The following is a 27933-nucleotide window of genomic DNA, read 5'->3' as shown; positions in this document are numbered from 1 at the left end:
TCCCACAGAGCTATTTCTTGATATCCATCATCCAAAGCAACAAACCTTAAAGACAGTCCCTCCATCTGCTTTCTGGCCATTTTCTCCACCTTTGCATTCAGCTTCTTCTGTTGCACTAAACTCTGGCAAGGAACGAAAGAAGGGAGGGAAATGACTGAGTGACATGACAGTGGCTGCCTTTAGCCTTGTGTAATCAGCATTTCTGTAGCAAAGAAGAGTCTTGACATTTATACTGCTAAGACTTTTGGGGTGGTGATGAGGAGCAAGGTGCATGATCTAGAGCTGGGGCGCCTTTTCTGCAAACCACACTGGGAAGAATGTGTGCATGTTTGGCCTGGATAAGGTGAAGAACCAGAGAGAGCGAGAGAGAGAGTTAGGACACAAAGATGGAGACCAACAGATCCCAGAGGAACTATAGAACTTTGTATTTCTGCTATAAGCCTCATAGTAGGAAATTCAGCTATTGAACTGTGAACTTTTTGAACTAAGTTCACAAAAAGCATCTGCTGCTAAGGGAGTAGAGCAAAGGGGATTAAGAAGACCCCGGTAGGAGGATCCTCCTGAGCAAAGCAGATGCCACACCTGTCCACTAAGTGAGGGGAGACCCATTAAGCATTCCATACTTCACAATAGGTGATAAGGACCATATATCTAGGGGGAAACAAAGAATCATCTAATGCGCATGCCCAGCTAGCAACCTGAGGCAAAGAAACATCTAATGTGCATGCGCAGCTAGTAATCTGCCTAAAAGGAATATAAAAAGAAGGGTGTGGGCAACCATAATTTTGTCTGATGAGACCAAGAGGCTTTTGGAACCAACCAACTACTTTTTTGGAACTTGGACGATGCAAATCAAGAATTCTCTCTTTGATGAGTATGTATGTGGTGAGAATGTGCTGAATGCATGAAACCCCTTTACAGTATTTAGAATTGTAATCAATAGGTCATAAAGTATATTCATTTTGCATTTACTAATGTGTCTTATGAGGTCCTTTGCTGTTTAGTATTGTTCTTCTTGGGATACAAAAGATCCAGTGGTCACCCTTTCGTGACATTTGCTCAGCTTCGCACCTTTTGCTGGGGCCTCCTTAGGAAAGCCACCCATCCAGCTGAGGAATCGGCAGCCCTGCCAAAGGACTGGAACGAGAGGTGTCGCCTGTCTCCACAACGTACAGCTAATCACAAGGAAGCCTGGTCTTTTTAAATGGTCCTGCGGTGCATTGGGAGTTGCAAGCAAGGGCTCTCTCTCTCTCTCTCTCTCTCTCTCTCCGTTTTGCTAACAATTTCCTTCTTGTCACTTTTTGGAATATGTGATTACTTGTATTGGTTCAAAGGAACCAGACTGGGGAAAAGGGGGAAGACTGGGGGGAGGGGAAAGCTGGCAGCAATGCTCCTGAAATGCCAGGAGTTGTGTTCCTCTACAGCAATGCTTCCCAACCTTGGGTCTCCAGATGCTCCTGGACAGAGCTCTTGTTAAAAAGTAAATACAAGAATTAAAAAAAATCCTGGAACTTTGCGAGTCAACATCTATCCTTTGTCTAAATCCAGAGTTGGAGGGGAGGATGCTAGGAATTTCTTGGGGGGGGGAGGAGGAGGGTTAAATGCATGTTGTTGTTGTCTAGTTGTGTCCGACTCTTTGTGACCCCATGGACCAGAGCACGCCCGGCCCTCCTGTCTTCCACAGCCTCCCAGAGTTGGGTCAAATCCATGTTGGTCGCTTCGGTGACCCTGTCCAACCATCTCATCCTCTGTCAAAACCCCTTCTCCTCTTTCCTTCACACTTTCCTAACATCAGGGTCTTTTCCAGGGAGTCTTCTCTTCTCATGAGGTGGCCAAAGGACTGGAGCATCAGCTTCAGGATCTGTCCTTCCAGTGAGCACTCAGGCTTGATTTCCTTCGGAATGCATAGGTTTGTTCTCCTCGCAGTCCAGGGGACTCTCAAGAGTCTCCTCCAGCACCACAATTCAAAAGCATCGGTTCTTCAGCGGTCAGCCTTCTTTATGGTCCAGCTCTCACTTCCATGCATCGCTATTGGAAAAAACATAGCTTTGTAGACAGACCCTTATATTAACTGATGCTTTATTTAACTATTTGTGTTAGCAATTTGCACCTGGTTTACACAACCACATGTCCTCTAAGTCCCTTGACATGGGGGGGTGGGTGAATCTCATCCTCTTGGACCACTTTAGAACTGAAGGGCTGGAAGGGACCCTCTGGATCATCGAGTCCAGCGCCTGTCAAGCAGCCACAATGGGGGAATCAAACTCCCGACCTCCGGCTCCCCAGCCAGAGGCCTCAGCCGCTGAGCTATCCAGCGGACAAGGTATGCCATAGCACCAGCAGAAGTTGAGGGAGGCAAGGGAGAGACGAGAGCCCAAAGAGAAGAGCTGTGTCTTTGGGGGGGGGGGGGAGCAGGGCAGAATATCTCTCCTCCCCTCTCTTCCTCTTTTGGAATGAAGCCTCCAGCAAAGGGACACAGTGGCACCGGCAGAGGTGGAAAAGGTCAGAGGGGTCATGAAAAGAAGAGCTGGGGTGGACGCAGGTCAGGAGGTTTCCCATCTCTAAATTTCCCGGATTGGGAGGAGGGCAATTCCAAGAGGCTGTGAAGTTCTGCTCTGCACTAGGCTGACTGGCGGTCATTTCAAATCAGTACTACATCATCTGTCAAGAAAATGTGTTAGAGGAAGAAGTCCAAGTACTAGAAAGAAGGGTGGTGTTAATAGGATAGGAGGCTGTTGCTCCAGGGGCGCACAGTGGTTAAACTGCAGTACTGCTGCCAAATCTCTGCTCACAACCTGGGTTCGGTTCAAGCCCAGGGAGCCGGCTTGATGTTGTCCCTGCTTTCCATCCTCCCGAGGTTGGCAAATTGGGGACCCACCTTGCTGTGGGTGGGGCGCAATTTGTAGCCTGCATAATTAAATTGTAAAGCACCCGGAGAATGGTTGGACGTTCCTGACCAGACTGAAGAAGCCATTTGGATGAGTAGCGAGATGTTTCAACCTAACAAGAAAGGAATCCAGTTGCCATGACTCAGCTTCCAGGTAACCTCACACGGATGACTGAGAATCTTCACGGACCCACCCAGGGAATGCTTTGAGTGCTATGGGGAGGTATATAAGCAGCACCCTTTGCTTTATGGCTTTTGATTTCAGTGTGGTGTGGAGTCTCTCAATAAACCTCCCTGGGATAACCAATCATTTCCATGTGAACAGCGACAGCAACTTGGGCTGCAGAAACTGCCAGGTGTGTGATATACCGAACCCTGAATCAGCACAGAGCAGCTTTTCTGTGTTGTCAAGCCTCGAATTGGGTTTGAGAGACATAAACTCAGGTATTCTACTAGCCTTCCTGAACTTGGCCCCAGCGGTAATGCCATCCATTGAAGGAGCCATGTACACAAAAGCACTACATGAAACATGCAAGAACACACCTTTAATAAAACTGAAAAAGAATCAGATCACACAGAATACAGTTTGGAAGGATAAAACACAGCCAGCTATACACATATATCTACATGCTTTTAGTTCCCTGAAAGAGTCTCTGTAAAGGAATAAGGCTGGCTGGATTTCCTTCGCCAGGGCAGGTTATCTCGCATTCCAATCTAGATTGGAGAAGCAAACAGACACAGCTGGGTTTTGACTCTCTTCCCCCAGGTAAATACCAGGACCAATCATATGTGAATTGAACTCAGCAACCTGGACAGTCATTGCACAATACCTTTTCCTATACAGCGGTGCCTCGCAAGATGAATGCCTCGAGAGATGAAAAAGTCGCAAGACGAATGGTTTTGGCAATGGAGTTGATGACTCACAAGACGAATGTTTCTATGGCCATGCTTCACAAGATGAATGTTTTCTGTTTTTTTCTGCCTCGTGTTTGCTGATTTTTAAATGTTTTTCTATGATGTTTAAAAAGTTACAGTTTTTGATTGAAATTTTTGAAATAATCTGCACAATATGTATGGCTTTAAAGAGCACTTAATAAACCCTTTGTAAACCAAATTTGACTTTGTTCTGACTTTTTTTGCCCATAGGAATGCATTGATTAGATTTCAATGCATTCCTATGGGAAAACGTGTTTCACAAGACAATTTTTTCTCAAGACAGCATTAACTGCGGAACAAATTAAATTTGTCTTGCGAGGCACCACTGTACCAACATTATTTCCTATCATCTTGGAAGTCTCCTTTTCACTCAATCTTGTAACCTCTTTGCAAGATAATAAATTGCTTTTCTGTCAGAACAATACAACAACGTAACCATGTATTTCCATAATTGTTGTCTATAGACCTTGTTGTAAAATTCTATGCTTTCGGTGATTCCCACTCCGATAAAGTTTGGATTCCTTTGTAACTCCATCCCTTCTGCCAATAGGTCATGAACCACCCATTTCTCCTCCCATTCCTTTGTGTAACCAATGTTATAAAAATCCTGGTCTTCCTGTGCATGACACGGTTGTTCCTGCCTACACTTGGAGGCATGACTTCCATCACGCCTTTTATTTAGCTAAATAAAGCAGCAACCATTTGAACTCTCTCTCTTGTGTCAAGGTTATTGGCGTTCAAGCTTTGACTTGCTATTCCAGAGACTAGCTCCTGGTTTCAATACCATCTCCTTGGAAGTTGAGAAGCTGGGGAAAAACTCTCTCTTGTCCTGGCGCCTCTTAATGGACCAACTGAACATTGAGCTTTCTTCAGAGGGGGGGGCACCTGCAGCTTCTCCAACCACCAACAAATAAAGGATGTCTCAGGAAAATTGAAATCTGCTCAACTTATGTTAACCTCAACTCTTTTTCATCCTCTAACACTTGTAATCTGTGTGGGTGTGACAACACTTACAACGAATTTGTCCCATCAGTTTTGGTGGCATAAGGTCCTTTTGGGCCACAACTCTGAACTTTCTACTGGGTCCAGATTAAGGCAAAGAAACCTCAACATCACCTCTAGCCATGCCACTGGTGCTGCAGGATCATTTAGACTTTTGGGTCCCAAACTGACCCCTATGCTAGAATAAAGAAATTCGGGGGTGGGGGTGGTGAGATTTGGATGAGGAAAAATGTATCACCTTAAACATTTTGTTAATTTTCATATTTCATACCACAAGATAAATTCAAAGTAATTTCTCCTAGGTCGATGATGATGATGATGATGATTGTTGTTGTTATTGTTATTATTGTTATTATTGTTATTATTATTGTTATTATTATTGTTATTATTAACAGTGAACTGCATTCTTGTTAAAGGAGTAATGAAGAGACACTGGGATTGCTCAAAAGTCAGGAAGTTATGATGATACTAAAAAACTGGGGATTACTGACCAACCCCAGGGTGGGGATGGTGGGGCAAATGGAAGATATTGCCTAGATCGCAGGATAATCCAGCACCACTAGGAAAGTGTGTGACCCACTACCAGGATCCCTTCCTTTCATCCTGTGTATGCCCCCCCCCAATGGAAACCTTTGCAAATTACCAACATTCATCTTTGACTAAGGAACAGATTGTGTGGTACAGTTATATCTGTTTTGCATTGGCTGGTTTGATCTCAACTCCTCAGTGAACATATATGTTGCAAAAGAGAAAGAAAAAAAAATTATATGCCTGTCTTTCCTATCTGAACATGCTTGTCCGTACAAGCTTCCAGCAAGGAATACAGATTCTCTTTATATAACATACTTTGGTATAATATCTGGGACTACTCTTAGAGGGAATTATTTAGAATTATTATGAAAAAAAAACTGATTATATATAAGATAGAAGGAACAATAGTGCCAAGATTAGTATCCGTGAAACACTGGAAGGAATCTAGAACACCACAAATATAGGAACTGATAGTAAGAATATTGGGAACTGAAAAAATAAATATGTTAACAGACTAGCTGAATCAAGAGAGAGAGAGAGAGAGAGACAGAGACAGAGACAGAGACAGAGAGACAGACAGAGAGAGAGAGAGAGAGAGAGAAGCACTGAGAAACGTGGTGGTCACTAAATACAGTGGTGCCTTGCTAGACGATAATCCATTCCACTGAAATCGCTGTTTAGCGAAATCATTGTCTAGCAAAAAGCAAATTGTTGTCTAGCGAAAATCGGTTTGCGAAGCAGGGACCAAACATTGTCCAGCGAAATTACCCCATAGGAATCACTGTTTTTCGAATCGCTATAGTAATCGCAAAAAGTCAATGTCTAGCAAAAAAACTTTCATGCGGGGTAACTGTCTAGCGAGGCACCACTGTATATGATCACAAAATAGAATAGTAGACTGATATACAATCATAGTATAGGAAGAATTACTTTTAAATACTAGATAAATATTGTGTTTGTGTGTTTAGTCGTTTAGTCGTGTCCGACTCTTCGTGACCCCATGGACCAGAGCACGCCAGGCCCTCCTGTCTTCTACTGCCTCCCGGAGTTGTGTCAGGTTCATGTTGGTTGCTTCGCAGACACTGTCCAGCCATCTCATCCTCGGTCGTCCCCTTCTCCTCTTGCCATCACACTTTCCCAACATCAGGGTCTTTTCCAGGGAGTCTTTTCTTCTCATTAGATGGCCAAAGTACTGGAGCCTCAGCTTCAGGATCTGTCCTTCCAGTGAGCACTCAGGGTTGATTTCCTTTAGAACTGATAGGTTTGTTCTCCTTGCAGTCCAGGGGATTCTCAAGAGCCTCCTAGATAAATATTAACAGCTACATAATTATTAATTAGAATTACAAAATATATTTTGGATTTGGATCCAAAATATAGAATTTGGATTTTCCTTATATGTTGTATATATTCTTGTATGTTATCTGGAACTACTCTTAGAAGGGATTATTTAGAATTATTACGAAAATAATGATTTGCATTGTGTTTGTTCAAATATACCCCCTCTAAATGTATCGTTGTCCCAGTTACCCCCTACCCTGCCCTGCCCTTGTAAAGAAGAAAATAATAAAAAAATGAAATAATAAAAAAAAGGAATACAGATTTTTTTTAAAAAAAAAACAAACCAAAAAACTTTCCTGGCTGGTTTTCTCATTCTAATAGATATAGCAGGAGTGCTGGATATTTGCCTGGGGAATTGGATGTTTACACAAATGACTGGACAGAATGCAAAGTCTCGGATAGTCCCTTCAAATCCTGGCCTGTAATTATATACTGAAAATAAATCCCACTGAGGGTCGGTGGAAGTTAATCTCAAGCAAATATAGGCAGAGTTGCAGCTCCGGGAAGGATGCCTTCGAGCACGTCTTGGTTGCTCTGGATTGGCCAACGGGGAGCCCCGCCTGCTGGTCTTTACACGGGGATTATCCCACAGGCAGGAGGTGGATTACCGTCTTGAGTATTAGAAGCAGGAAGGAAGTTCCGAACCAACCCCTCTCTCTTGGCACTGGAGAGGCCCAGTGGGTACATGTGGGATTCAGCCACACCATCCCTGTTACGAAAGAACCTTCTCGATTCCCACATTGAGTTCGGCCCCGTTCATCGCTGTTCGGAGAGGCTCTTTAGTAGAGAACGCAGCAAGCCACCTTCTCGTCAATCCTAGAACCTAGACTAGTTTACTTTTCCTATTACAATCCCCAGAATGTCTCATGGCTGCTGGCATTTCAGAAGTTGCGGTTCAAAGAAAACTCTTCTCCAAGCTTTGAGGTACACCAGCCCATCTAACTCTCATTTTGGCTGACCGGAAGACTGCAAAAAAATGCCCGTCTCAAACTGGAGGGTCCCTGCCCGGGCCCTGCCATCACCAGCCAGCAAAGCAGACACTCTGGTGTTGGTGGATGGTCCCCTTCTGAAACCTTCTTCTTCTGGAGCAAAAGGTTGTAATGAGTGTTCTTCTGGTGCTTTGTAGAGCCCTGAAGCTGGATCAGTCCTAAGGGGGTAGTCCAAGAGCCTATCCTCCTGGTGGCTATGGGACATCTGCTGGCAGAACACACATGCAACCATACCCTTGGTCTCACATTCCCTCGCAACATGTGCACAGCAACATACTGCCTCTGATAGAGCTGGTGATGTACAGCTGTCCTGGTTAGGAACAGTCTCCAGATTAGATTAGGCATCCTTCAGTCTCAAGAGACTATGGTAACGTGCTCTGAATATAGAGGTCTTGGAACCGCATCTAGTACGGCTGAGAATGCCAATTCAAAAGAGACCATCCCTTCCAGACTGGAGACAAATAGAATCTGTCCCCTGTCCAGCTCCCTGATTTGGCTGCTCTCATGACTGCCTCTTTGTCTCGGTCTGCTGGACAAGGGTCTCTTCAAATTGGGAGAGGCCACGATGCACCACCTGCCTCCAGGCTGAGTGCTCAGATGTCAGGGTTTCCCGTCTATTGAGGTCCTTTCTTGAGGCCTTCAGATCCCATTTGCAGATATCCTTGTATCACGTCTGTGGTCTCCCTTTGGGGCGCTTTCTCTGCACGAATTCTCTATACAGGAGATCTTTTGGAATCTGACCATCAGCCATTCTCATGACATGCCCGAGCAAACATAGATGTTGTTGTTTCAGTAATGCATACATGCTAAAAAAAATTGGAACAACCTCCAATCCTTTTTTAAAACAATCAAAGTTGGCAGTTCTCACCACATCTTGTGGCAGTGAATTCCAAAGTCTGAAACCAGATGGTTTGCAATCAGATGACTTTGCAGTCGGATGGGCTATTTTAAATGTGCATCTTTATTTCCCAAAGCTGGATAAAGACACTCAGAGCTGCTTGAAAGGACAGCGGGATACAAACACCATGTGGGCCAGGTCCTGCAGCTTTGGAGCGGTACTGATACTAACCACCAATTGGCCTTCTGAAGAAATGATACCAATGCTCTGTCCAACTGCTTTCTTAATTTTACAAATAGTTTGATGTTATCATTTTATATAATAATCATTACTGTAAAGTCAATTCTGACTTATGGCGACACTTTCCAGGGTTTTCAAGGTAGACAATACTCAGAAGTGGGTTGCCCTTCCCCTCTTCTGGGGGCATTTCTGGCACTGTATCACTTGCCCAAGGCCACCCAAGCTAGCTCTACGCACAGGATGCCCCGTGGAGAATCAAACTCCCAACCTCTGGCTCCGCAGCCAGAGACCTAAACCACTGAGCCAGCTGTCACTGTGTATTTGTTGTTGTTTAGTCGTTTAGTCATGTCCGACTCTTTGTGACCCCCTGGACCAGAGCACGCCAGGCCCTCCTGTCTTCCAATGCCTCCCAGAGTTGGGTCAAATTCATGTTGGTCACTTCGATGACACTGTCCAACCATCTCGTCCTCTGTCAAAATCCTTCTCCTCTTGCCCTCACACTTTCCCAACATCAGGGTCTTTTCCAGGGAGTCTTCTCTTCTCTTGAGATGGCCAAAGGATTGGAGCCTCAGCTTCAGGATCTGTCCTTCCAGTGAGGGAAGACTGAGGTTCAGGAGGACAGCATTGAAAGAATTAGAAAAGATAATCAAGTGTAAGGACAGGTTTAGTGGTTATATTTTAAGGTGAGCTTTCGTGGACACGGTCCACTTCTTCAGACACAAGAGTGGAACTACATGGAAAATATATATACATTTATTCATGGTCACACACTGAGCAAGGCTGTTAGTGACATGGCCTTTTGGAGGTCAATCATTTACAGGGTTGCTGGGAGTTGAAAGAGACTTGATGGCATGTAAAAACAGCACGGACGAAAATGGTTGTTGTGGGTTTTTCGGGCTCTTTGGCCGTGTTCTGAAGGTTGTTCTTCCTAACGTTTCGCCAGTCTCTGTGGCCATGGGCATCTTCAGAGGACTGGAGTTGGAACTCTGTCAGCCACAGAGACTGGCGAAATGTCAGGAAGAACAACCTTCAGAACATGGCCAAAGAGCCCGAAAAACCCACAACAACCATCAGATGCCGGCCGTGAAAGCCTTCGTGAATACTTGGAAGAAAATGACTAAAAATAACTTATTTTGCTTTGAGCACATCATGAGAAGATCAGACTCAATGGAAAAGAGAATAATGCTGGGGAAAGGGGAAGACAGCAGGGAAAACGGAAGACCAGACATGAATTGTATATAGCCTAAGTAAGGGAAACCCAGGCCTTGAGTTCGTAAGATGGAGCACAGCTCATTCGTTCCTAGGGTTGCTAAACTTAGCAGCATTTAGGTGAAACTGTATTCAATTCATTGGCAAGAGATGGGGTTACAGTCTTTGACAAATAAACCACGTTAGTCTTTAAGTTGCTACAAAACTCTATGTTGTTTTTACTTGTTGTTATGTAGATTACTGTTCCCAGGCTGGACTTCCTTCCAGTTTCTTCCCCAGCCAAGGAGCTGTCCTAGAAAGAGAGAGCCACGTGTCTTCGTAATGACTGCAAGCCCGTGCCTTCGGTTATGAAAGCATTTATACACTGAATTGCGGCTTTTTTCCTTTTCATCTATCTCCCAATGCATTTCCAGAAACAATAAAGTATAAGCCCCTTTCTTCTAAGTACCAGATCCTAGAGCAGTTCCTTCTTTTAACAGACGCAAGCTCACCAGAAAACCACTGTTCCATATCAGTATAAATAACAGAAATCCACTGAAAAGGAGCTTGCCATCTTATTTGCGCAGTGCTTGGCATTTAGAGGTATTTGGGCTTTGCAATGAAACCGAACAAGGGGCAACTCCTCACAAGGTCAACCCCTAAAGCTCTCACTGGGATCAGAGGAGCAAATAATTTCAGCCAGGCTGCGGCTGAGCAAATATTTTTGCTTCGGCCTTAGCTCCGAGGAGGCAGGAACTTGTATCAAAGGGGACCTGTTCTCGTTGTTGGCCGGGGGAAGGAGGTTGGGGGTTTGTTGGTTTGTTTGAATTCTAGCCCGTCCTTCTCCTAGGTCAAGGACCCGAGAAGGGTCGCAACTCACAAGAAGACCCACCTTGGGTCCTTTTAGGGGAGAAAGGCGACACAGAAATAAATAAATAAATAAATAAATAAATAAATAAATAAATAAATAAATAAACAAACAAACAAACAAACAAACAAACAAACAAACAAACAAATAAATAAATAAATAAAGCAGGTCCAGATTTTTAAAAATAGGTGAAGAGATCTCAGGGGCTTTCTGCCTCTTTATGAACCTGTCCAGATGTTAACATGCTCAGGAGAAGTCTTCTTGAGAGGGTCAGCAGCTGTAGGGGCCTGCTTGATTGACAGACAGAGGGGAGAGGGCTTTCTCCTACGTGGCCCCAGATCCTGCTGTGCCCTCCCCTCAAAGCAGCTTCTCTAAACTCCCTCTTTCTTCTTTTAGGAAGCCAAGTACCTATAAAAACAAAGAAAAGGCATAAAACAAAAATATAATCAAACCCACTGTAGCAAAAGAAGAAGGAAAAAAAAACCTACTGAGTGTAAAGGCAAAGGGATAATTTATTTTATACAACCATCACAAGAAGAAGTTGGGTTCCAGTCTGTGAAAAGCTCCTTTCGTAATTGCCCAAAGCCTCCTTGAATAAAGAGGTCTTTGCTTGCTGTCAAGATGGAGGAGTTCCACAGCTTCGCCGCCGCTGCAGCTGACAAAGGCCCTCTCAAATGCAAAAACCCAAACACCTGGAAACGCATGTTCTCAGGTGCACCACCTTTTGAAACGGCTTGTCTCCTCCTGAGCCCAGCTTTCTATAGATGCTCTGACCCAGACAAGTTCCACCCAGAGTAAAATCCTTGGTCCATTTAGGCCAGCCTTATCCCATCTCTCTTTCAGGCAATATTCTTCCCCACACCTGCCCTGGGGATCCCAGCGGTCTCCCCTCCAAAGGAGGACCAGGCCAGACCCTGCTTAGCTTCCAGTGTCTTGGTGGTGATTCTACATGGAAGGTTCAAGGGGGCAAATCAAGGCAGGAAGCAATTCTCCAGCAGCAGGTGACTTTATAGGCCCTGTAAATAACATTACAGGGGTCACTGGGTATTGGGGGGGGGAGCAGGAAGCCTGAGTCCCCCTTCCCCACTCCCCAGGTACCAAGGCCCTGAAGGCCCCACTTCATTCCCCTGTCCCCTGCCCCCCTTCAAAAATGGGTTTCCTCAGAGGAAGGAAGGAAGGAAGGAAGGAAGGAAGGAAGGAGAGTTTTTACCTCAGAAACCTCCATGAACTGTGAATCATCTTCCCATAAAGGGTTCAGAGTCCAGTTGCAGTATTAAGTGTGTGCATGAAATACCCATCTTTCAATCCCACAGGATCTCTGGCCACTTTTGGTTTTGTTTTCATTGGGGGGTGGGGGTGGGCCCGTTTGGAATCTGCTCCGGCATCATCCCAATTTGCCCACTATCTTTCTGAAAGATGGTTGCTGCCTCACAAACCCATGTCAAAGCCTCCCAGAGGCTGCAACAAACCCAGAAGCGGGTGTGTGTGTGTATGTGAATCTCTCTGTGGGCCCCTAGGCACAGAGGGAGCCCCTTTACACACCGTTGGGCCCACAGCCCACCTGGCGCTGACCCTGGCCAGCAGCGATGGCTCTCAGCTCTCAGTTTCCATAGCCCGACTCGGAGTTGGGGGTTGGACCTCCATCCTTCGGCTAGCGTGGCAGGGGCTCTGCCTGCCGAGGGACTAAGTCACCAGAAGGACTGGCTCACAAATGGAAGAAGGGGTTTCAGGACAGATAGGCAGGGATGGTTTTCCTTCTTGCACTCAGAAAGCAGAACGGAGAGGGCAGGTCCTGGTTCGCAGGCATTGCCCACTTGCCAACTTGATTGTAACCATGACCCCCATGAAGATGTCTCCATCTGGGGAGGCCCAGGTTGCTTGCGTCGAACCCTTTCCCATGGTGCCTGCTCTTGATTCGAGCAAGCCCGGTGCCACGGATGTCCCTGTGGCCCTCGCACGTGCCCTCCGTCCCTATCCTTCTGCCATGAGGAAGAGCAGGAAGCCAAACGCCCCAACCCAATGCCAGATGGATCCACTTCTGTGGCATGGATCACTGGCTGCAAGTGGACCGTGGCAAGCCGTCCCGCCCAGGCGCTGGATTTGGCATTGGTCACTTTCCTTAATCTGCCTTTTACATCAAGGACAAGCAAATATATATAAGGCTTCAAGGGCGCCCATGGCACTCAGCTCAAGCCAGAGGAGGAAGAGGAGCACCATGCTGGCCTTCTGAAACTCTTCACGAGGAGAAGCGCCATGGGGGTAAGAGAGAGAGAATATTGCAAAGATATTGTTTCTGTTCGCACACTCCCGAAATGCTTTTAACTTTATTTTAATCCATTTATTGTTTAATTTGTCTTTTAATATTTAACTTATTGTGTTTTTAATTGTGTGAATTTTAATGCTATGAGCCGCTTTGGGTCCCTTGTCGGGAGAAATGCGGCATATAAATAAACCTAATAATAATAATAAACTAATAATAAAAACTGGTGGGCGCAGGGAGGGAAAAGATAGCTGTGGAGGAAATAGAGGTTTTTTCCTCCTTTCTCATAATACCACAACCTGAGATCACTTAGGGAATCGTTGACTGGGCTGGTAGAGCAAAATGAGGTTACAGAATATCCATCAGTAGAAGAGGGGATTCCTTGTGTGCTGAAAATGTGCGCTTAGTTATCGCAGTGGTAATTTCTCCTACACCCACATAGAATCATGAAGTCAGAAGGGGCCCCTAAGGCCATCTAGTCCAACCCCCTGCTCAAGGCAGGGATCCAAATCAAAGCATGTCTGACAGAACGTTGTCCAATTATCTCTTGAATGCCTCCATCGTTGGAGTACTCACCACCTCCCAAGGGTATGGGTTCCATTGTCGTACTGCTCTGTTAAGAGGTTTTTCCTGGAATTCAGCCTAAATCTGGCTTCCTGTAGCTTGAACCCATTGTTCTAAGTCCTGAACTTTGGGATGATTGAAAACAGATCCTGCCCCTCCTCTGCATGGCAGCCTTTCAGGTATTTGAAGAGCGCTCTCCTCTCTCTCCTCAGCCATCTTTTCTCAAGGCTAAACGTGCCCAGATCTTTCAGTCTTTCCTTCTAGAACTTGTTTTCCAGCCCCCAGATTATCCCTGTTGCCCTCCTCTGAACTTGTTCCAGTTTGTCAGCATCTGGCATTCAGATGGCATTCAGATACATACAGCCCACCTGTGGAACTAGGGGTGACAGATAGCCATCAGGACTAGCACTAAGGATCTTGAGAAACTGAAGCAGAGGGGCCACGTTGCCAGCTTTGCCGTTAGAAGCACAGTTACTTGAAGAAGTAAAGGATATCAGATTATTCGGCAGCGTTTCACAGTTTTGCAAGTGGTAAATTGCCATGCTTCTCAATATATTCGCAAAGGTTTTCACGGCCGGGATCTAATGGTTGTTCTGGGTTTTTCGGGCTCTTTGGCCATGTTCTACAGGTTGTTCTTCCTAACGTTTCGCCAGTCTCTGTGGCCGGCATCTTCAGAGTGCTGTCCTCTGAAGATGCCCATGGCCACAGAGACTGGCGAAACGTTAGGAAGAACAACTTTCAGAACACGGCCAAAGAGCCCGAAAAACCCACAACAACCAACTGGCATGCTTCTGTCTGGGGATTTGTCATTAGGAAGTAAAAGCCAGGCTTCATTTGCATGTGTGTGTATGTGTGTGTTTTTTTTTAATTTCTGATTTTTTAAATTCTTTTCAATGGGGATAGGATTATACGGAAGGGAATTTAGAGTTAGGAAGGTAGGTATGGACAGCGAAAGGGTAAAATTCCAGGGAGTGAGATAGTACATTTGCATCAACTTGTACAATTATACTATAAAGAGAGATAAAAAGAAAAACAACAATTTTTCCAGTATTACTATAGTTACTGATCCATTTACAGTGGTGCCTCGCAAGACGATTTTAATCCGTTCCATGAAAATCGTTGTCTTGTGAAAAAATCATCTTCTCTATGGGAACCTCGCAAGACGAATGAAATTTATTTGTCTTGCGAAGCATCGATCTAAAAAAAAAGTCTTGCAAAGCACAGTCATAGAAAAAAACATCTTGTGAAGCACCATAGCAATCACAAAAACCAATCATCTTACGGGTTTTTCACCCTGCGAGGCAATCATCTAGCGAGGCACCACTGTATTCCCTGATTAGACCTTCACATTCTTCTTTAATCTATGCTTTCCAGAATATCTTTCGAGTCTGATTATGAAATTATTCCTTATAGATCCACCAAACATAATAAAAGTCTCCTCCAGTGTTTTACGCTTCCCACACTATTTAAAAACATTTTTATGTCTTTTTAAACAGTTTGTTGACATTGCGTACCATCAGTAAATCATATCTCATCCATAAAACATTTTATCTGCATTTTCTTTAATAGTTACTGATTATTAAACAATATTTTTCTACCACTTTATGACCTTTATGTATATCCTACAGTCTTTAACCATTTTATTCATTTAGTCCCTTTTTATTGTTGCGGTTTTCTTTCCTCCTCCTGGATCCTCTTGTTTCTATTGTGCACTTTCCTTTAGGGCTTCTCGCCTGCTCTTGTGCTCTAGTTGAGCTTCTTTCTGCCTCTGATCCTGATGGCCCACTTGATTTCTCCTCTTCTCGTTTCTCACCTGCTTTTTCCCTCTTTTTCTGCCTAGCCATTTCTCCTTTGTTTTCATAAAATCTTCTGCCATCCGTTTTGAGTTAATATAATAACTCTGATCCTGGAATTCAAAGAGGACCCCTTTAGGCACCAACCATTTATACATAAGGGAGTTTGTTCTCAAGAGGGATGTCAAGTTCTCATATTGTTTCGTTTTCTGTCTTATTTGCCACAGAATATGTTTCAGGTTCTCAGTTTTTATTTTCTGTTTATTTTCTATTACGTTTCTATTAGGTTCCTTGCCTTGTATATTTCTTAGAACTTTATCTCAAAATATCTTTCTCATAAATATAACATGAATTTCTCTGGGGAGATTTTTATTCCTAGTATTGTTGTTGTTTAGTCATTTAGTTGTGTCCGTCTCTTCGTGACTCCATGGACCAGAGAACGCCAGGCCCTCCTGTCTGCCACTGCCTCCTGGAGTTGGGTCAAATTCATGTTGGTCGCTTCAATGACCCTGTCCATCCATCTCGTCCTCTGTCGTCCCCTTCACCTCTTGCCTTCACACTTTCCCAACATCATGGTCTTTTCCGGGGAGCCTTCAGCTTCAGGATCTGTCCTTCCAGCGAGCACTCAGAGTTGATTTCCCTCAGAACGGATAGGTTTGTTCTCCTTGCAGTCCAGGGGATTCTCAAGAGCCTCCTCCAGCACCACAATTCAAAGGCATCAATTCTTTGGCGGTCTGCTTTCTTTATGGTCCAGCTCTCACTTCCATAAAGCACGACAGGGAAAACCATAGCGTTGACTATGTGGACCTTTGTTGGCAAAGTGATGTCTCTGCTTTTTAAGATGCTGTTGAGGTTTGTCATCGCTTTCCTCCCAAGAGGCAGGGGTCTTTTAATTTCATGGCTGCTGTCACCATCTGCAATGATCATGGAGCTCAAGAAAGTAAAATCTGTCACTGCCTCCATAGCTTCCCCTTCGATTTGCCAGGAGGTGATGGGACCGGTGGCCATGATCTTAGTTTTTTTTATGTTGAGCTTCAGACCATTTTGGCGCTCTCCTCTTTCACCCTCATTATGAGGTTCTTTAATTCCTCCTCACTTTCTGCCATCAGAGTGGTATCATCTGCATATCGAAGGTTGTTGATATTTCTTCCGGCAATCTTAATTCCGGCTTGGGTTTCTTCCAGTCCAGCCTTCCGCATGATGTATTCTGCATATAAGTTAAATAAGCAGGGAGACGATATATAGCCTTGTCGTAGTCTTTTTCCAATTTTGAACCAATCAGTTGTTCACATCCAATTGCTTCCTGTCCCACCTATAGATTTCTCAGGAGATAGATAAGGTGATCAGGCACTCCCATTTCTTTAAGGACTTGCCACAGTTTGCTGTGGTCCAAATAGTAAAAGGCTTTTCTGTTGTCAGCGAAGCAGAAGTAGATGCTTTTCTGGAACTTTCTGGCTTTCTCCATAATCCAGCGCATGTTTACAATTTGGTCTCTAGTTCCTCTGCCCCTTCGAAATCCAGCTTGTACTTCTGGGAGTTCTTGGTCCACATATTGCTGAAGCCAACCTTGGAGGATTTTGAGCATAACCTTGCTAGTGTGTGAAATGAGTGCAGTTGTACAGTAGCTGGAGCATTCTTTGGCACTGCCCTTCTTTGGTATTGGGATGTAGACTGATCTTTTCCAGTCCTCTGGCCACTGTTGAGTTTTCCAAACTTGCTGGCATATTGAACGTAGCACCATGACAGCATAATCTTTTAAGATTTTTAATAGTTCCACTGGAATGCCAACACCTCCACTGGCCTTGTTGTTAGACAAGCTTTCTAAGGCCCACTTGACTTCACTCTCCAGGATGTGTGGCTCTAGGTCAGCAACCACACTATCTGGGTTGTCTGGGACATCCAAATCTTTCTGGTTTAATTCCTCTGTGTATTCTTGCCACCTCTTCTTTTTTTTATATAATTTTATTTTATTTTTTACATAAAGGGTGACATAGGAACATGGGGTTAGGGTTTGTGAGGGAAGGGGATTTGTGAGGGAGAGGGGAAATCATAGCATACTAATATCCAATCTATACCTATTGCCATATCAAATCCAAAATCATTCTATTTACTCTTTTCTGCCTTATGTATAAGGTTCTCATTTCACTATATATATTCAGCTACTACCTGTTACTTCAGTCCATTTGTAAAATGAGTCCCATCTTTCTGTTGCCCTTTGCAAGGATTGGTCCTTCATAACTTCCGATAAGATGTCCATTTCGGTTATTTCCCGTATCTTTTCCATCAGATCTTCTTGTTCCGGCACCGCAGTACTTTTCCAATTTCTAGCATACATAATTCTGGCTGCTGTGATAATATATATAACTATATGTTCCTTTGACCTATCTATGTTATCTATGTTATCGGGTATCATGCTTAATAGAAACAATTCTGGGGTTAGTGGTACTTTACAAAGCAGAATTTGTTGTAACAGAACATGCACTCTTTTCCAGTATTTTTTCGCTACCCCACACGACCACCACATATGATAATAACTTCCCATTTGTGTTTCACATTTCCAACACTTATTTGATACATCAGTATACATCTTTGACAGTTTTTCTTGCCACCTCTTCTTGATGTCTTCTGCTTCTGTGAGGTCCCTACCATTTTTGTCATTTACCATGTCCATCTTTGCACAAAATATTCCTTTAATATCTCCAATTTTCTTGAACAGATCTCTGGGTTTTCCCTTTCTATTCTTTTCCTCTATATCTTTGCACTGTTCATTTAAGAAGGCCCTCTTGTCTCTCCTTTCTTTTCTTTGGAAGTTTGCATTCCATTTTCTGTAACTTTCCCCATCTCCCTTACATTTGTTTCTCTTCTCTTCTTTGCTATTTGTAAAGCCTCGTTGGACAGCCACTTTGCTTTCTTGCATTTCCTTTTCTGCGGGATGGTTTTTGTTGCTGCCTCCTGTACAATGTTACAAGCCTCTATCCAAAGTTCTTCAGGCACTCTGTCCACCAAATCTAGTTCCTTAAATCTGTTCTTCACTTCCACTGTGTATTCATAAAGGATTTTGTTTAGATTATACCTGACTAGCCCAATGGTTTTTCCTATTTTCTTCAGATTAAGCTTGAATTTTGCTATAATTTTGTTGGTATATGCTGTATTAATTCTTTGTGCTGTGTCTTTATTTTGTTGAAAATCCTCTGGTTGCATCTAAATAAGTAGTAATCACTTGTGCTGTGTCTTCTCCTTTTTGTTCTGGTAGATTCTAGAATCTAAGTATGGCATTGTGTCTTTCCATTTGTACATTTCCTGTTTTAGCTCTCCCATCTCTATATACAAGGTCTCTAGTCTTGCTTCCATTCTTTTTTACAGTATGTCCTATCTATTCTGGGTATTTGTTTTTTATTTTCTGCAATTTGACTTTTAATATCAGTCATTTGCATCCCTAAATCTTTCATTTGTACACATTGCTGAGCCACCCCTCCTTGTAGTTGCTGTAGCCCTGTTGATAACATCTCTTGAAAACTCTGTTGCCAGTCCTTAAATGATTGCCTTAATATCCCACTGCCAATCTGTTCCTGTGCCAGTGAGCCACTTTGAATTCTGTCTTTTCCACCTTTTGTTGCCATATTGATTAGTATTTCCCCCTTCTTCTTAAGTTAAGTAAATAAGGGATGCGGTTTAAGTCTTCCTTTCTCAATCCTATTTACATGTCTATAAATAAGGGATGTGGTGGTGGTGTGGGTTAAACCGCAGAAGCCTCTGTGCTGCAAGGTCAGAAGACCAGCAGTCATAAGTTCGAATCCACGTGACGGAGTGAGCTCCTGTTGCTTGTTCCAGCTCCCGCCAACCTAGCCATTCAAAAGCATGTTAAAATGCAAGTCGATAAATAGGTACCACCTCACCGGGAAGGTCATGGTGTTCTGTGTCTAGTCACGCTGGCCATATGACCACGGAAACTGTCTACGGACATACGCTGGCTCTATGGATTGGAAATGGGGATGAGCACTGTGCCCTAGAGCCAGATACGAGTGGACTAAATGTCAAGGGAAACCTTACATGTCTGATACAAGGGGAAGTGGAGGTTCCCTCTGAGTAGAAAGTTCTCACAGCCACCAAGTCAGAACAATAAACATTTAAAGGATCTGCAATGCTTTGAAGTAAACAGGATTTGATATTGATATTTCAGATAGTTACGAGAGTGAGGCTTTTGTCTTAGATTTATCTTAAATTTTAAATTAGATCTCAAAGTGGGCGTTCCCACTTTGTGGGTGTATAACTTGGGCATCTTAAATCCACCGAACATGGACGGATTGTAGAGGAGAGTCAGTAGAAGCTTCTCTGTAATTTTAATGTCTCTAGGTCCCTGGGGAAATTTTTTTCTGGGAGCCCTCTTCTTGTGGGTATATAACAGAGACATCAAAAACCCAAACTTCACCACAATTGCATGGCTTGTAGAAGAGTGTCAGTGGAAGCTTTCTGGTGCGCTTGGCTTCTCTAAGTGCCTGAGTGGCCCTTTTCTAGCCAGATTGACAAATCAAAAATGATCAAAATCATTGATTCATATTCATTGAGGGCATTAGTTTTTGTACAAATACAAATGGACAAATTAGTGATTTTTTGAACAAATGTGGTGATTTATTTTTTTAAATTCACACCCCACTCCACTTACAACCTGATCTCAGCCGGTTCAGGTTGCCCGCTTAAGGTTGACTTAGCCTTTCATTCTTCTGAGATCAGTAAATTGAATACTCAGTTCACTTGGGGGCGGGGGGCACAATGTGTAGTCTGCCTAATTAAATTGTAAAGTGCTGACAGAGTGCTTTAAAGCATTATGAGGAGGTAAATAAGCAGCACACATTTCGTTTGTTTTCTAAAATTGCAGGTCCTTCATAACAGATTCTTTCTTATAAGAATCTGACATCCATGCATCTCTTCTACATAATTCTTCAGTTTATGGTATTCATCTTCTCTTCAACTTATACTGATGAGATAATAACTCTCCCTGTTCACCTTTTAGCATCCCTAACATAGGTCCCTTTGATGTCTTGGATCCCATGCAAGAGATCTATTATTTTTACTCTTGATGTTGTCTTCTCTCCACATGAGAGTTTCTGAAAAGTTGACCTCATTTCTGTCAACTTTTACCACTCTTTCTCCTTTATCATTAACAATTCCAAGAGTTTTGCGATTCCTACATTGAGGTTTTTCTTTTCTTTCTACCACAGGAAGGGACTAATTGCATAATCTCCCTGTTTTCATTTTTTTTCTGGTTTAGAGTCAGTTAAGTCTAAAAACACGAACCTTTTCTTTGTGATTTCTTTACATTCTTCAGTAATGTTATTTAAATTGCAGTTGTGCAGTATGACTGTTCTAGTTTTCTTCAGACAAATTCTAAGTTTTGATAAGAAGTGTTAGTGGCTTAGACCCTGGTCCCCTCTTGGTCTGTTTTTTGCAGGAAGAATAGAGCAACTTCACCTCCTTCTTCCAATTATATAGCCTTTCTAATTTCTGTATTGGCCTGGCCATCCAGTGATGCCCGCATGATGATACATGCTTGATGCCTCCGCCATGACTTGATTGCTGGCTTTACAGAATCCTCTTGCTTTGTCTCTGGCTTCCAGGCCAAATTCTATATGGACCTCTTGAAACAAAGGTGTTTTAAATGCTGAAAAATTTGAAGAATCAATAAACTAGGAAGAGGAAGCCCATTTGATTTTGCATCTCCCATTTAAGGAACAAAAAAGGGAGAGGGCCAAGTAGTGGGAAAGGATTTCTAACATGGGGATGAGGCTGAGATTTAAGACTGAGATAAAGTAAAGTAAAGGTGAAGGAGGGAAGGGAAAAGGGGAGGAGGAGAGAAGGCTTGGACCTCTCTGTCATCAGTGTATCATTTTAATTTTTTGAAAGGACAAGGAGACTCTGATTGTGTCTAGAAACAATGGAGAAAATGAATCAAGCCAAAATTATAGAGCAGTGTAGCCTACTATAACAGTTCAAATAGGAAAAGTATGGATACAGTTAAAAACAATGTGAATGCTCCTGTTGGCATATATACCACATGACCGATCCAAAAAATGTATCAGTACAACAGAGATAAGAAAAGCATCGGTATCCCTGGGTTCTTTTATCATGTGTGATTGAGCCCTCAGTGTGAATAAAAATGCACTTGTCTGGGACACATGGAGCACATTATCTTGGCCACAGAGTTCGATACCAGACAGTTAACACTACTAGGATTGCACAATCACAAACAAATACAGTACTAGGATTCTGACCCATGTATAAAAACCTCTGGCCAAAGGTTTTTTCATGAGCTTAAAGTGGAGGTGGGTCCTCATGGCGCAGTGGTTAATTAATTAATTTATTCAATTTATATCCCACCCATCTGGTATATTTTACCACTCTGGGTAGCTTACAGGATATCATAAATACATAAAAGGACAGAAAAACATTACCATTCAAAACTAACAAATACTGTGCAAAGTACAGTGGTGCCCCACATAGTGACGTTAATCCGTTCCGGATTAATCGTTGCTATGGGGAAACATAGCTAAACGGAAAGGAAAAACCCATAGGAATGCATTAAACTTCGTTTAATGCGTTCCTATGTGTTCCAAACTCACAGTTCAGCAAAGATCCTCCATAGCGCCGCCATTTTTGCGCCCTCGGTAAGCGAGGGCAGGGCGCGAAAACACTTGTGGCAGCCATTTTGGGCACCTGGCGGCCATTTTGGAACCACCGATTAGCTGTTTAAAAAAACATCGCAATGCGAAAATCGGTAAGCAAAACGCTTACCGATCCTCGCAATGCGATGTTTTCCTATTCAGAACATCGCAATGCGAGCGCATTAGCGATCTAAAAAATTAGATCGCTATGCGGATTTGTCGTTAAACGGTGCGCTCGTTAAGCGAGGCACCACTCTATAATAAATAATAAATAGCAAAGAAAAAAGAGATCAGATGTTGACAGGAGGGAAGGCCATGTTTTCAGTTTGGATTTGAAAGTACCCAGCGTAGGGGCTTCACAAATCGGAGGGAGGTTGTTCCAAAGGCGAGGAGCCACCGCCGAGAAGGCCCAATTTCGTGTCCTTTCCTTCTGGGCCTCCCTCGGCGTCAGGCTCCTCAGCCTCACCTCCTGACTCGCGCGGATGATCCGGGTAGACCTTGGTGGGAGCATGCGTTCCGCCAAGTATCGAGGTCCTATACTGTTTAGGGCCTTATAGGTAAGCATTAGAACTTTGAAGTCAATGCGGAAACGGATGGGCAGCCAATGCAGTGCGGCCAGAACAGGAGAAATATGTTGGTGTTTTCTCACACCAGTAAGGAGTCTGGCCACTGCATTGTGCACCACCTGAAGTTTCCACATCAGCCTCAAAGGCAGCCCCACGTAAAGCGTGTTACAGAGGTCATCTTGAGATTATGAGCACATGTACCAAGGTAGTAAGTGCCCCCCGTGTCAAGGTAGGGTTGCAGCTGGGCAATCCACCAAAGATGGAAAAAGGTGGTGCAAACTACCAACGCCACCTGGGATTCCATGGTGAGCGTAGGGGCCAGGTGTAACCCCAAGCTGCGAACCCCACTCTTAGCAGCCAGTGTCACAAATGTGAGAGAGCCACCCAAGCCACCAAACTCAGGGGCGTCCACCCTCACAACTGCCGTCTTGTCTGGGTTCAGCCTCAGCTCGTTCTCCTGCATCCATTGCAGTACGGTCCCCAGGCAGCGCTGGAGGCACAGGACGGCATCACCTGCAGTTGGAGTAAAGGAGATGTAGAGCTGGGTGTCATCCGCAAACTGATGACATGATGCTCCACACCACTGATGACCCCACCCAGCGGCCTCATATAGATGTTAAACAGCATTGGGGAAATAATCAACCCCTGTGGAACCCCGCAATTGAGGCTCCACGGGGCTGAAACACTCTCCCCAAGCTGGACTCTCTGAGGATGGTCCTCCAAGAAGGAACAGAGCCAGGCCAGAGCCAAGCCACCGATACCCAACTCAGAGAGCCTCCCCAGGAGGATACCGTGGTCAATGGTATCGAAGGCCACCGAGATGTTGAGGAGGACCAACAAAGAATTGTACCCCTGTTGGCCTCCCTCAACAAGTCATCGTACAGGGCGACCAATGCTGTCTCTGTACCGTGGCTCGGCCTGAAGCCCGACTGAAATGGATCCAGGGCTCCTGTTTCATCCAAGTGTGCCTGAAGCTGGTTAGCCACCACCCTCTCCACCACTTTGCTCATGAAAGAAACTACTGTACTGCGACGAAAACTGTGCTGATAACCTGGGGTCAAATCGCAGGTAGCTGGCTCAAGGTTGACTCAGCCTTCTATCCTTCCAACGTCGGTAAAATGAGTACCCAGCTTGCTTGGGGTGGGGGGGAATGTATAGCCTGCATAATTAACTTGTAAACTGCCCAGAGAGTGCTTGAAGCGCTATGGGGCGGTATATAAGCAACACGCTTTGCTTTTTGTCCTTCATTTCTTGCTTTGTTTGATGTGTGGATGCTGTTGGAACAGATTAATATGGTTATTTTTTTTTTTAATGAAAAGGATTTATTCTTCCTTTACATATGCAGAAGCATTTGAACGAAGGAAAACATTATTTTTTTCTTTCAGGTGTCCAAGATGAAATTGTCCCCGATATGTGGCTTGATTATTTTTGCAGCCGCTGCAAGCCACTTCTACGTATCAGGAAAACCATTCACAGATCAAAATCCAGATGCCTCTCTGAGTGATGTTATCCGAGACGACACTGTACTTGGCATACAGAATGAACCAGGATTTGTGGTGAATCCGGAAGACAATGTTCAGTTGGAAAACGCCTCAGATAGACCACCAGGCAGGAACAAGACGAAGAAATGTCGGGCAAAAAAGGTTGGTCTGGAGAACACAGATGCCTTGAACCCAGGAGAGGAGGCGGCTCTCCCTCCAGAGGGTGAAGAAACTGTGGTCAGGGATGACACAACCCAAAAACACCAGGGTCAAAAACGCTGCAAAAAGAAAGGGGGAAAAGGAAAGGGGGAAAATTCACAACCCTCTGAAACCCTGGGAGAGTTACCACAGGAGGCAGAGAAGGGTGATGGGAAAGTTGGAGGAATTAGACATCCAAAACAAAAAAGATGCAGAAAGAAAAATACCCCACAAAATATTTGGAAAAATGATGAGACCCCAGATGACGGTACTGATCCCTCACAGGACGCTGATATAAAACGAAAAAGAGAGCCCCTTTCTCCCAAGGGAACGTCTCCTACTGATAGCAAAAAGCAAGGGAAGCGTCCGAGATCAGGGGGAAAAGATCCTAAGAGCCCAAGAGAGCCTTCCTCCCATGATGCAGATTTGTCTGATGATAACAAAAACCCAGAGGAAGGAGCACAGCAAGAGCCCGATGGACTCGATCGCCCAGGAAACCCATCATCGAGGCAGGGAACCTCTGGCAAAGGGAAAAAAACAGGGAAGGGCCGTAGACCAGGAAAGAAAGTACCCACGCGTCCTGCAGATAACACCTCTGATGTTGGAGACAAGGTAGATAATGACACAAACCCAGGAGAAAGTCCAGATTCAAATCCCAGTGATCCCAATAACCCAAGAGAACCCACCTCTCCCACAAAGAACACTGGCAAAAATAAAAAAACAGGGAAGGGCCGTAAACCAGGGAAGAAAGTACCCACACGCCCTGGAGACGTCACCTCTGCCAATGGAGATAAAGCAGACAATGATATAAATGCAGGAAAAGGTCCAGATTCAAATCCCAGAGATGCCAATAACCCGAAAGAACCCTCCCCTCCGACAGGGAATTCAGGCAAAGGGAAAAAACCAGGGAAGGGCCGTAGACGAGGGAAGAAAGTACCCACGCGCCCGGGAGATATCACCACTGTCAACGGAGATAAGGTAGATAATGACAAAAACCCAGGAGAAAGTCCAGATTCAAACCCTACTGATACCAATAGACCAGGAAAACCCTCCTCTCCAAGAGGGACCAATGGCAAAAAGAAGAAACCAGGAAAGGGCCGTAAACCAGGGAAGAAAGTACCCACACGCCCTAGAGAAAACACCTCTGCCAAAGGAGATAAAGAAGACAATGATATAAACGCAGGAGAAAGTCCAGATTCAAATCCCAGGGATCCCAAAAGAACAAGAGAATCCATCCCTGGCCAGGGAAAAAGACCAGGCAGTCGCCCAAGACCAGGCAAGAAACGTCCCAAAGGACCCTTAGAGGGCACCTCCCCAGGTGGAGAGTCTCCCAAGGATGAAAAAAGCCCAGAGGATCCCACTGGTAAAACTCCAGGCAGCCGCCCTAAACCAGGCGAGAAAGGACCCAAAGGACCCTTAGGTGAAGAGTCTCCCGAGGATGAGGAAAGCTCAGAGGATCCCACTGGTAAAACTCCAGGCAGGCGCCCTAAACCAGGCGGGAAAGGTCCCAAAGGACCCTTAGGTGAAGAGTCTCCCGAGGATGAGGAAAGCTCAGAGGATCCCACTGGTAAAACTCCAGGCAGGCGCCCTAAACCAGGCGGGAAAGGACCCAAAGGACCCTTAGGTGAAGAGTCTCCCGAGGATGAGGAAAGCTCAGAGGATCCCACTGGTAAAACTCCAGGCAGGCGCCCTAAACCAGGCGGGAAAGGACCCAAAGGACCCTTAGGTGAAGAGTCTCCCGAGGATGAGGAAAGCTCAGAGGATCCCACTGGTAAAACTCCAGGCAGGCGCCCTAAACCAGGCGGGAAAGGACCCAAAGGACCCTTAGGTGAAGAGTCTCCCGAGGATGAGGGAAGCTCAGAGGATCCCACTGGTAAAACTCCAGGCAGGCGCCCTAAACCAGGCGAGAAAGGACCCAAAGGACCCTTAGGTGAAGAGTCTCCCGAGGATGAGGGAAGCTCAGAGGATCCCACTGGTAAAACTCCAGGCAGGCGCCCTAAACCAGGCGAGAAAGGTCCCAAAGGACCCTTAGGTGAAGAGTCTCCCGAGGATGAGGAAAGCTCAGAGGATCCCACTGGTAAAACTCCAGGCAGGCGCCCTAAACCAGGCGAGAAAGGACCCAAAGGACCCTTAGGTGAAGAGTCTCCCGAGGATGAGGAAAGCTCAGAGGATCCCACTGGTAAAACTCCAGGCAGGCGCCCTAAACCAGGCGAGAAAGGTCCCAAAGGACCCTTAGGTGAAGAGTCTCCCGAGGATGAGGAAAGCTCAGAGGATCCCACTGGTAAAACTCCAGGCAGGCGCCCTAAACCAGGCGAGAAAGGACCCAAAGGACCCTTAGGTGAAGAGTCTCCCGAGGATGAGGAAAGCTCAGAGGATCCCACTGGTAAAACTCCAGGCAGCCGCCCTAAACCAGGCGAGAAAGGACCCAAAGGACCCTTAGGTGAAGAGTCTCCCGAGGATGAGGGAAGCTCCGAGGATCCCACTGGTAAAACTCCAGGCAGGCGCCCTAAACCAGGCGAGAAAGGACCCAAAGGACCCTTAGGTGAAGAGTCTCCCGAGGATGAGGGAAGCTCCGAGGATCCCACTGGTAAAACTCCAGGCAGGCGCCCTAAACCAGGCGAGAAAGGACCCAAAGGACCCTTAGGTGAAGAGTCTCCCGAGGATGAGGGAAGCTCCGAGGATCCCACTGGTAAAACTCCAGGCAGGCGCCCTAAACCAGGCGAGAAAGGTCCCAAAGGACCCTTAGGTGAAGAGTCTCCCGAGGATGAGGAAAGCTCAGAGGATCCCACTGGTAAAACTCCAAGCAGGCGCCCTAAACCAGGCGAGAAAGGACCCAAAGGACCCTTAGGTGAAGAGTCTCCCGAGGATGAGGAAAGCTCAGAGGATCCCACTGGTAAAACTCCAGGCAGGCGCCCTAAACCAGGCGAGAAAGGACCCAAAGGACCCTTAGGTGAAGAGTCTCCCGAGGATGAGGAAAGCTCAGAGGATCCCACTGGTAAAACTCCAGGCAGGCGCCCTAAACCAGGCGAGAAAGGACCCAAAGGACCCTTAGGTGAAGAGTCTCCCGAGGATGAGGAAAGCTCAGAGGATCCCACTGGTAAAACTCCAGGCAGGCGCCCTAAACCAGGCGAGAAAAGACCCAAAGGACCCTTAGGTGAAGAGTCTCCCGAGGATGAGGAAAGCTCAGAGGATCCTACTGGTAAAACTCCAGGCAGGCGCCCTAAACCAGGCGAGAAAGGACCCAAAGGACCCTCAGGTGAAGAGTCTCCCGAGGATGAGGAAAGCTCAGAGGATCCCACTGGTAAAACTCCAGGCAGGCGCCCTAAACCAGGCGAGAAAGGTCCCAAAGGACCCTCAGGTGAAGAGTCTCCCGAGGATGAGGGAAGCTCCGAGGATCCCACTGGTAAAACTCCAGGCAGGCGCCCTAAACCAGGCGAGAAAGGTCCCAAAGGACCCTCAGGTGAAGAGTCTCCCGAGGATGAGGGAAGCTCCGAGGATCCCACTGGTAAAACTCCAGGCAGGCGCCCTAAACCAGGCGAGAAAGGTCCCAAAGGACCCTCAGGTGAAGAGTCTCCCGAGGATGAGGGAAGCTCCG

At 45.3% G+C, this 27933-nt stretch overlaps 1 protein-coding gene and 1 long non-coding RNA gene across 2 annotated transcripts in view; one reads left to right on the top strand and one right to left on the bottom strand.

The window, feature by feature from the left end:
• Positions 1-11018: 11018 nt before the first annotated feature.
• On the bottom strand, positions 11019-12178 carry LOC144589131 (uncharacterized). Its single transcript, XR_013545035.1, has 2 exons — positions 12028-12178; positions 11019-11225 (listed from the first exon to the last, which is right to left on the bottom strand). It is a non-coding gene; the product is annotated as an uncharacterized LOC144589131 (long non-coding RNA).
• Positions 12179-12562: 384 nt separating this feature from the next.
• Positions 12563-27933, top strand: part of LOC140706433 (uncharacterized) — a 53765-nt gene continuing 38394 nt past the window's right edge. The window contains exons 1-2 of the mRNA XM_078391739.1: positions 12563-13076; positions 24045-25860. Coding sequence (XP_078247865.1) covers positions 13071-13076; positions 24045-25860 — 1822 coding nt within the window. The 5' untranslated portion in view covers positions 12563-13070. The remainder of the gene's footprint in view (positions 13077-24044; positions 25861-27933) is intronic.

Source organism: Pogona vitticeps, chromosome 4 (genome assembly GCF_051106095.1).
Source record: "Pogona vitticeps strain Pit_001003342236 chromosome 4, PviZW2.1, whole genome shotgun sequence".
Lineage (NCBI taxonomy): Eukaryota > Metazoa > Chordata > Lepidosauria > Squamata > Agamidae > Pogona > Pogona vitticeps.
Note: the sequence above shows the minus strand (reverse complement) of the source record. Positions and strands in the feature narration are given on the sequence as shown.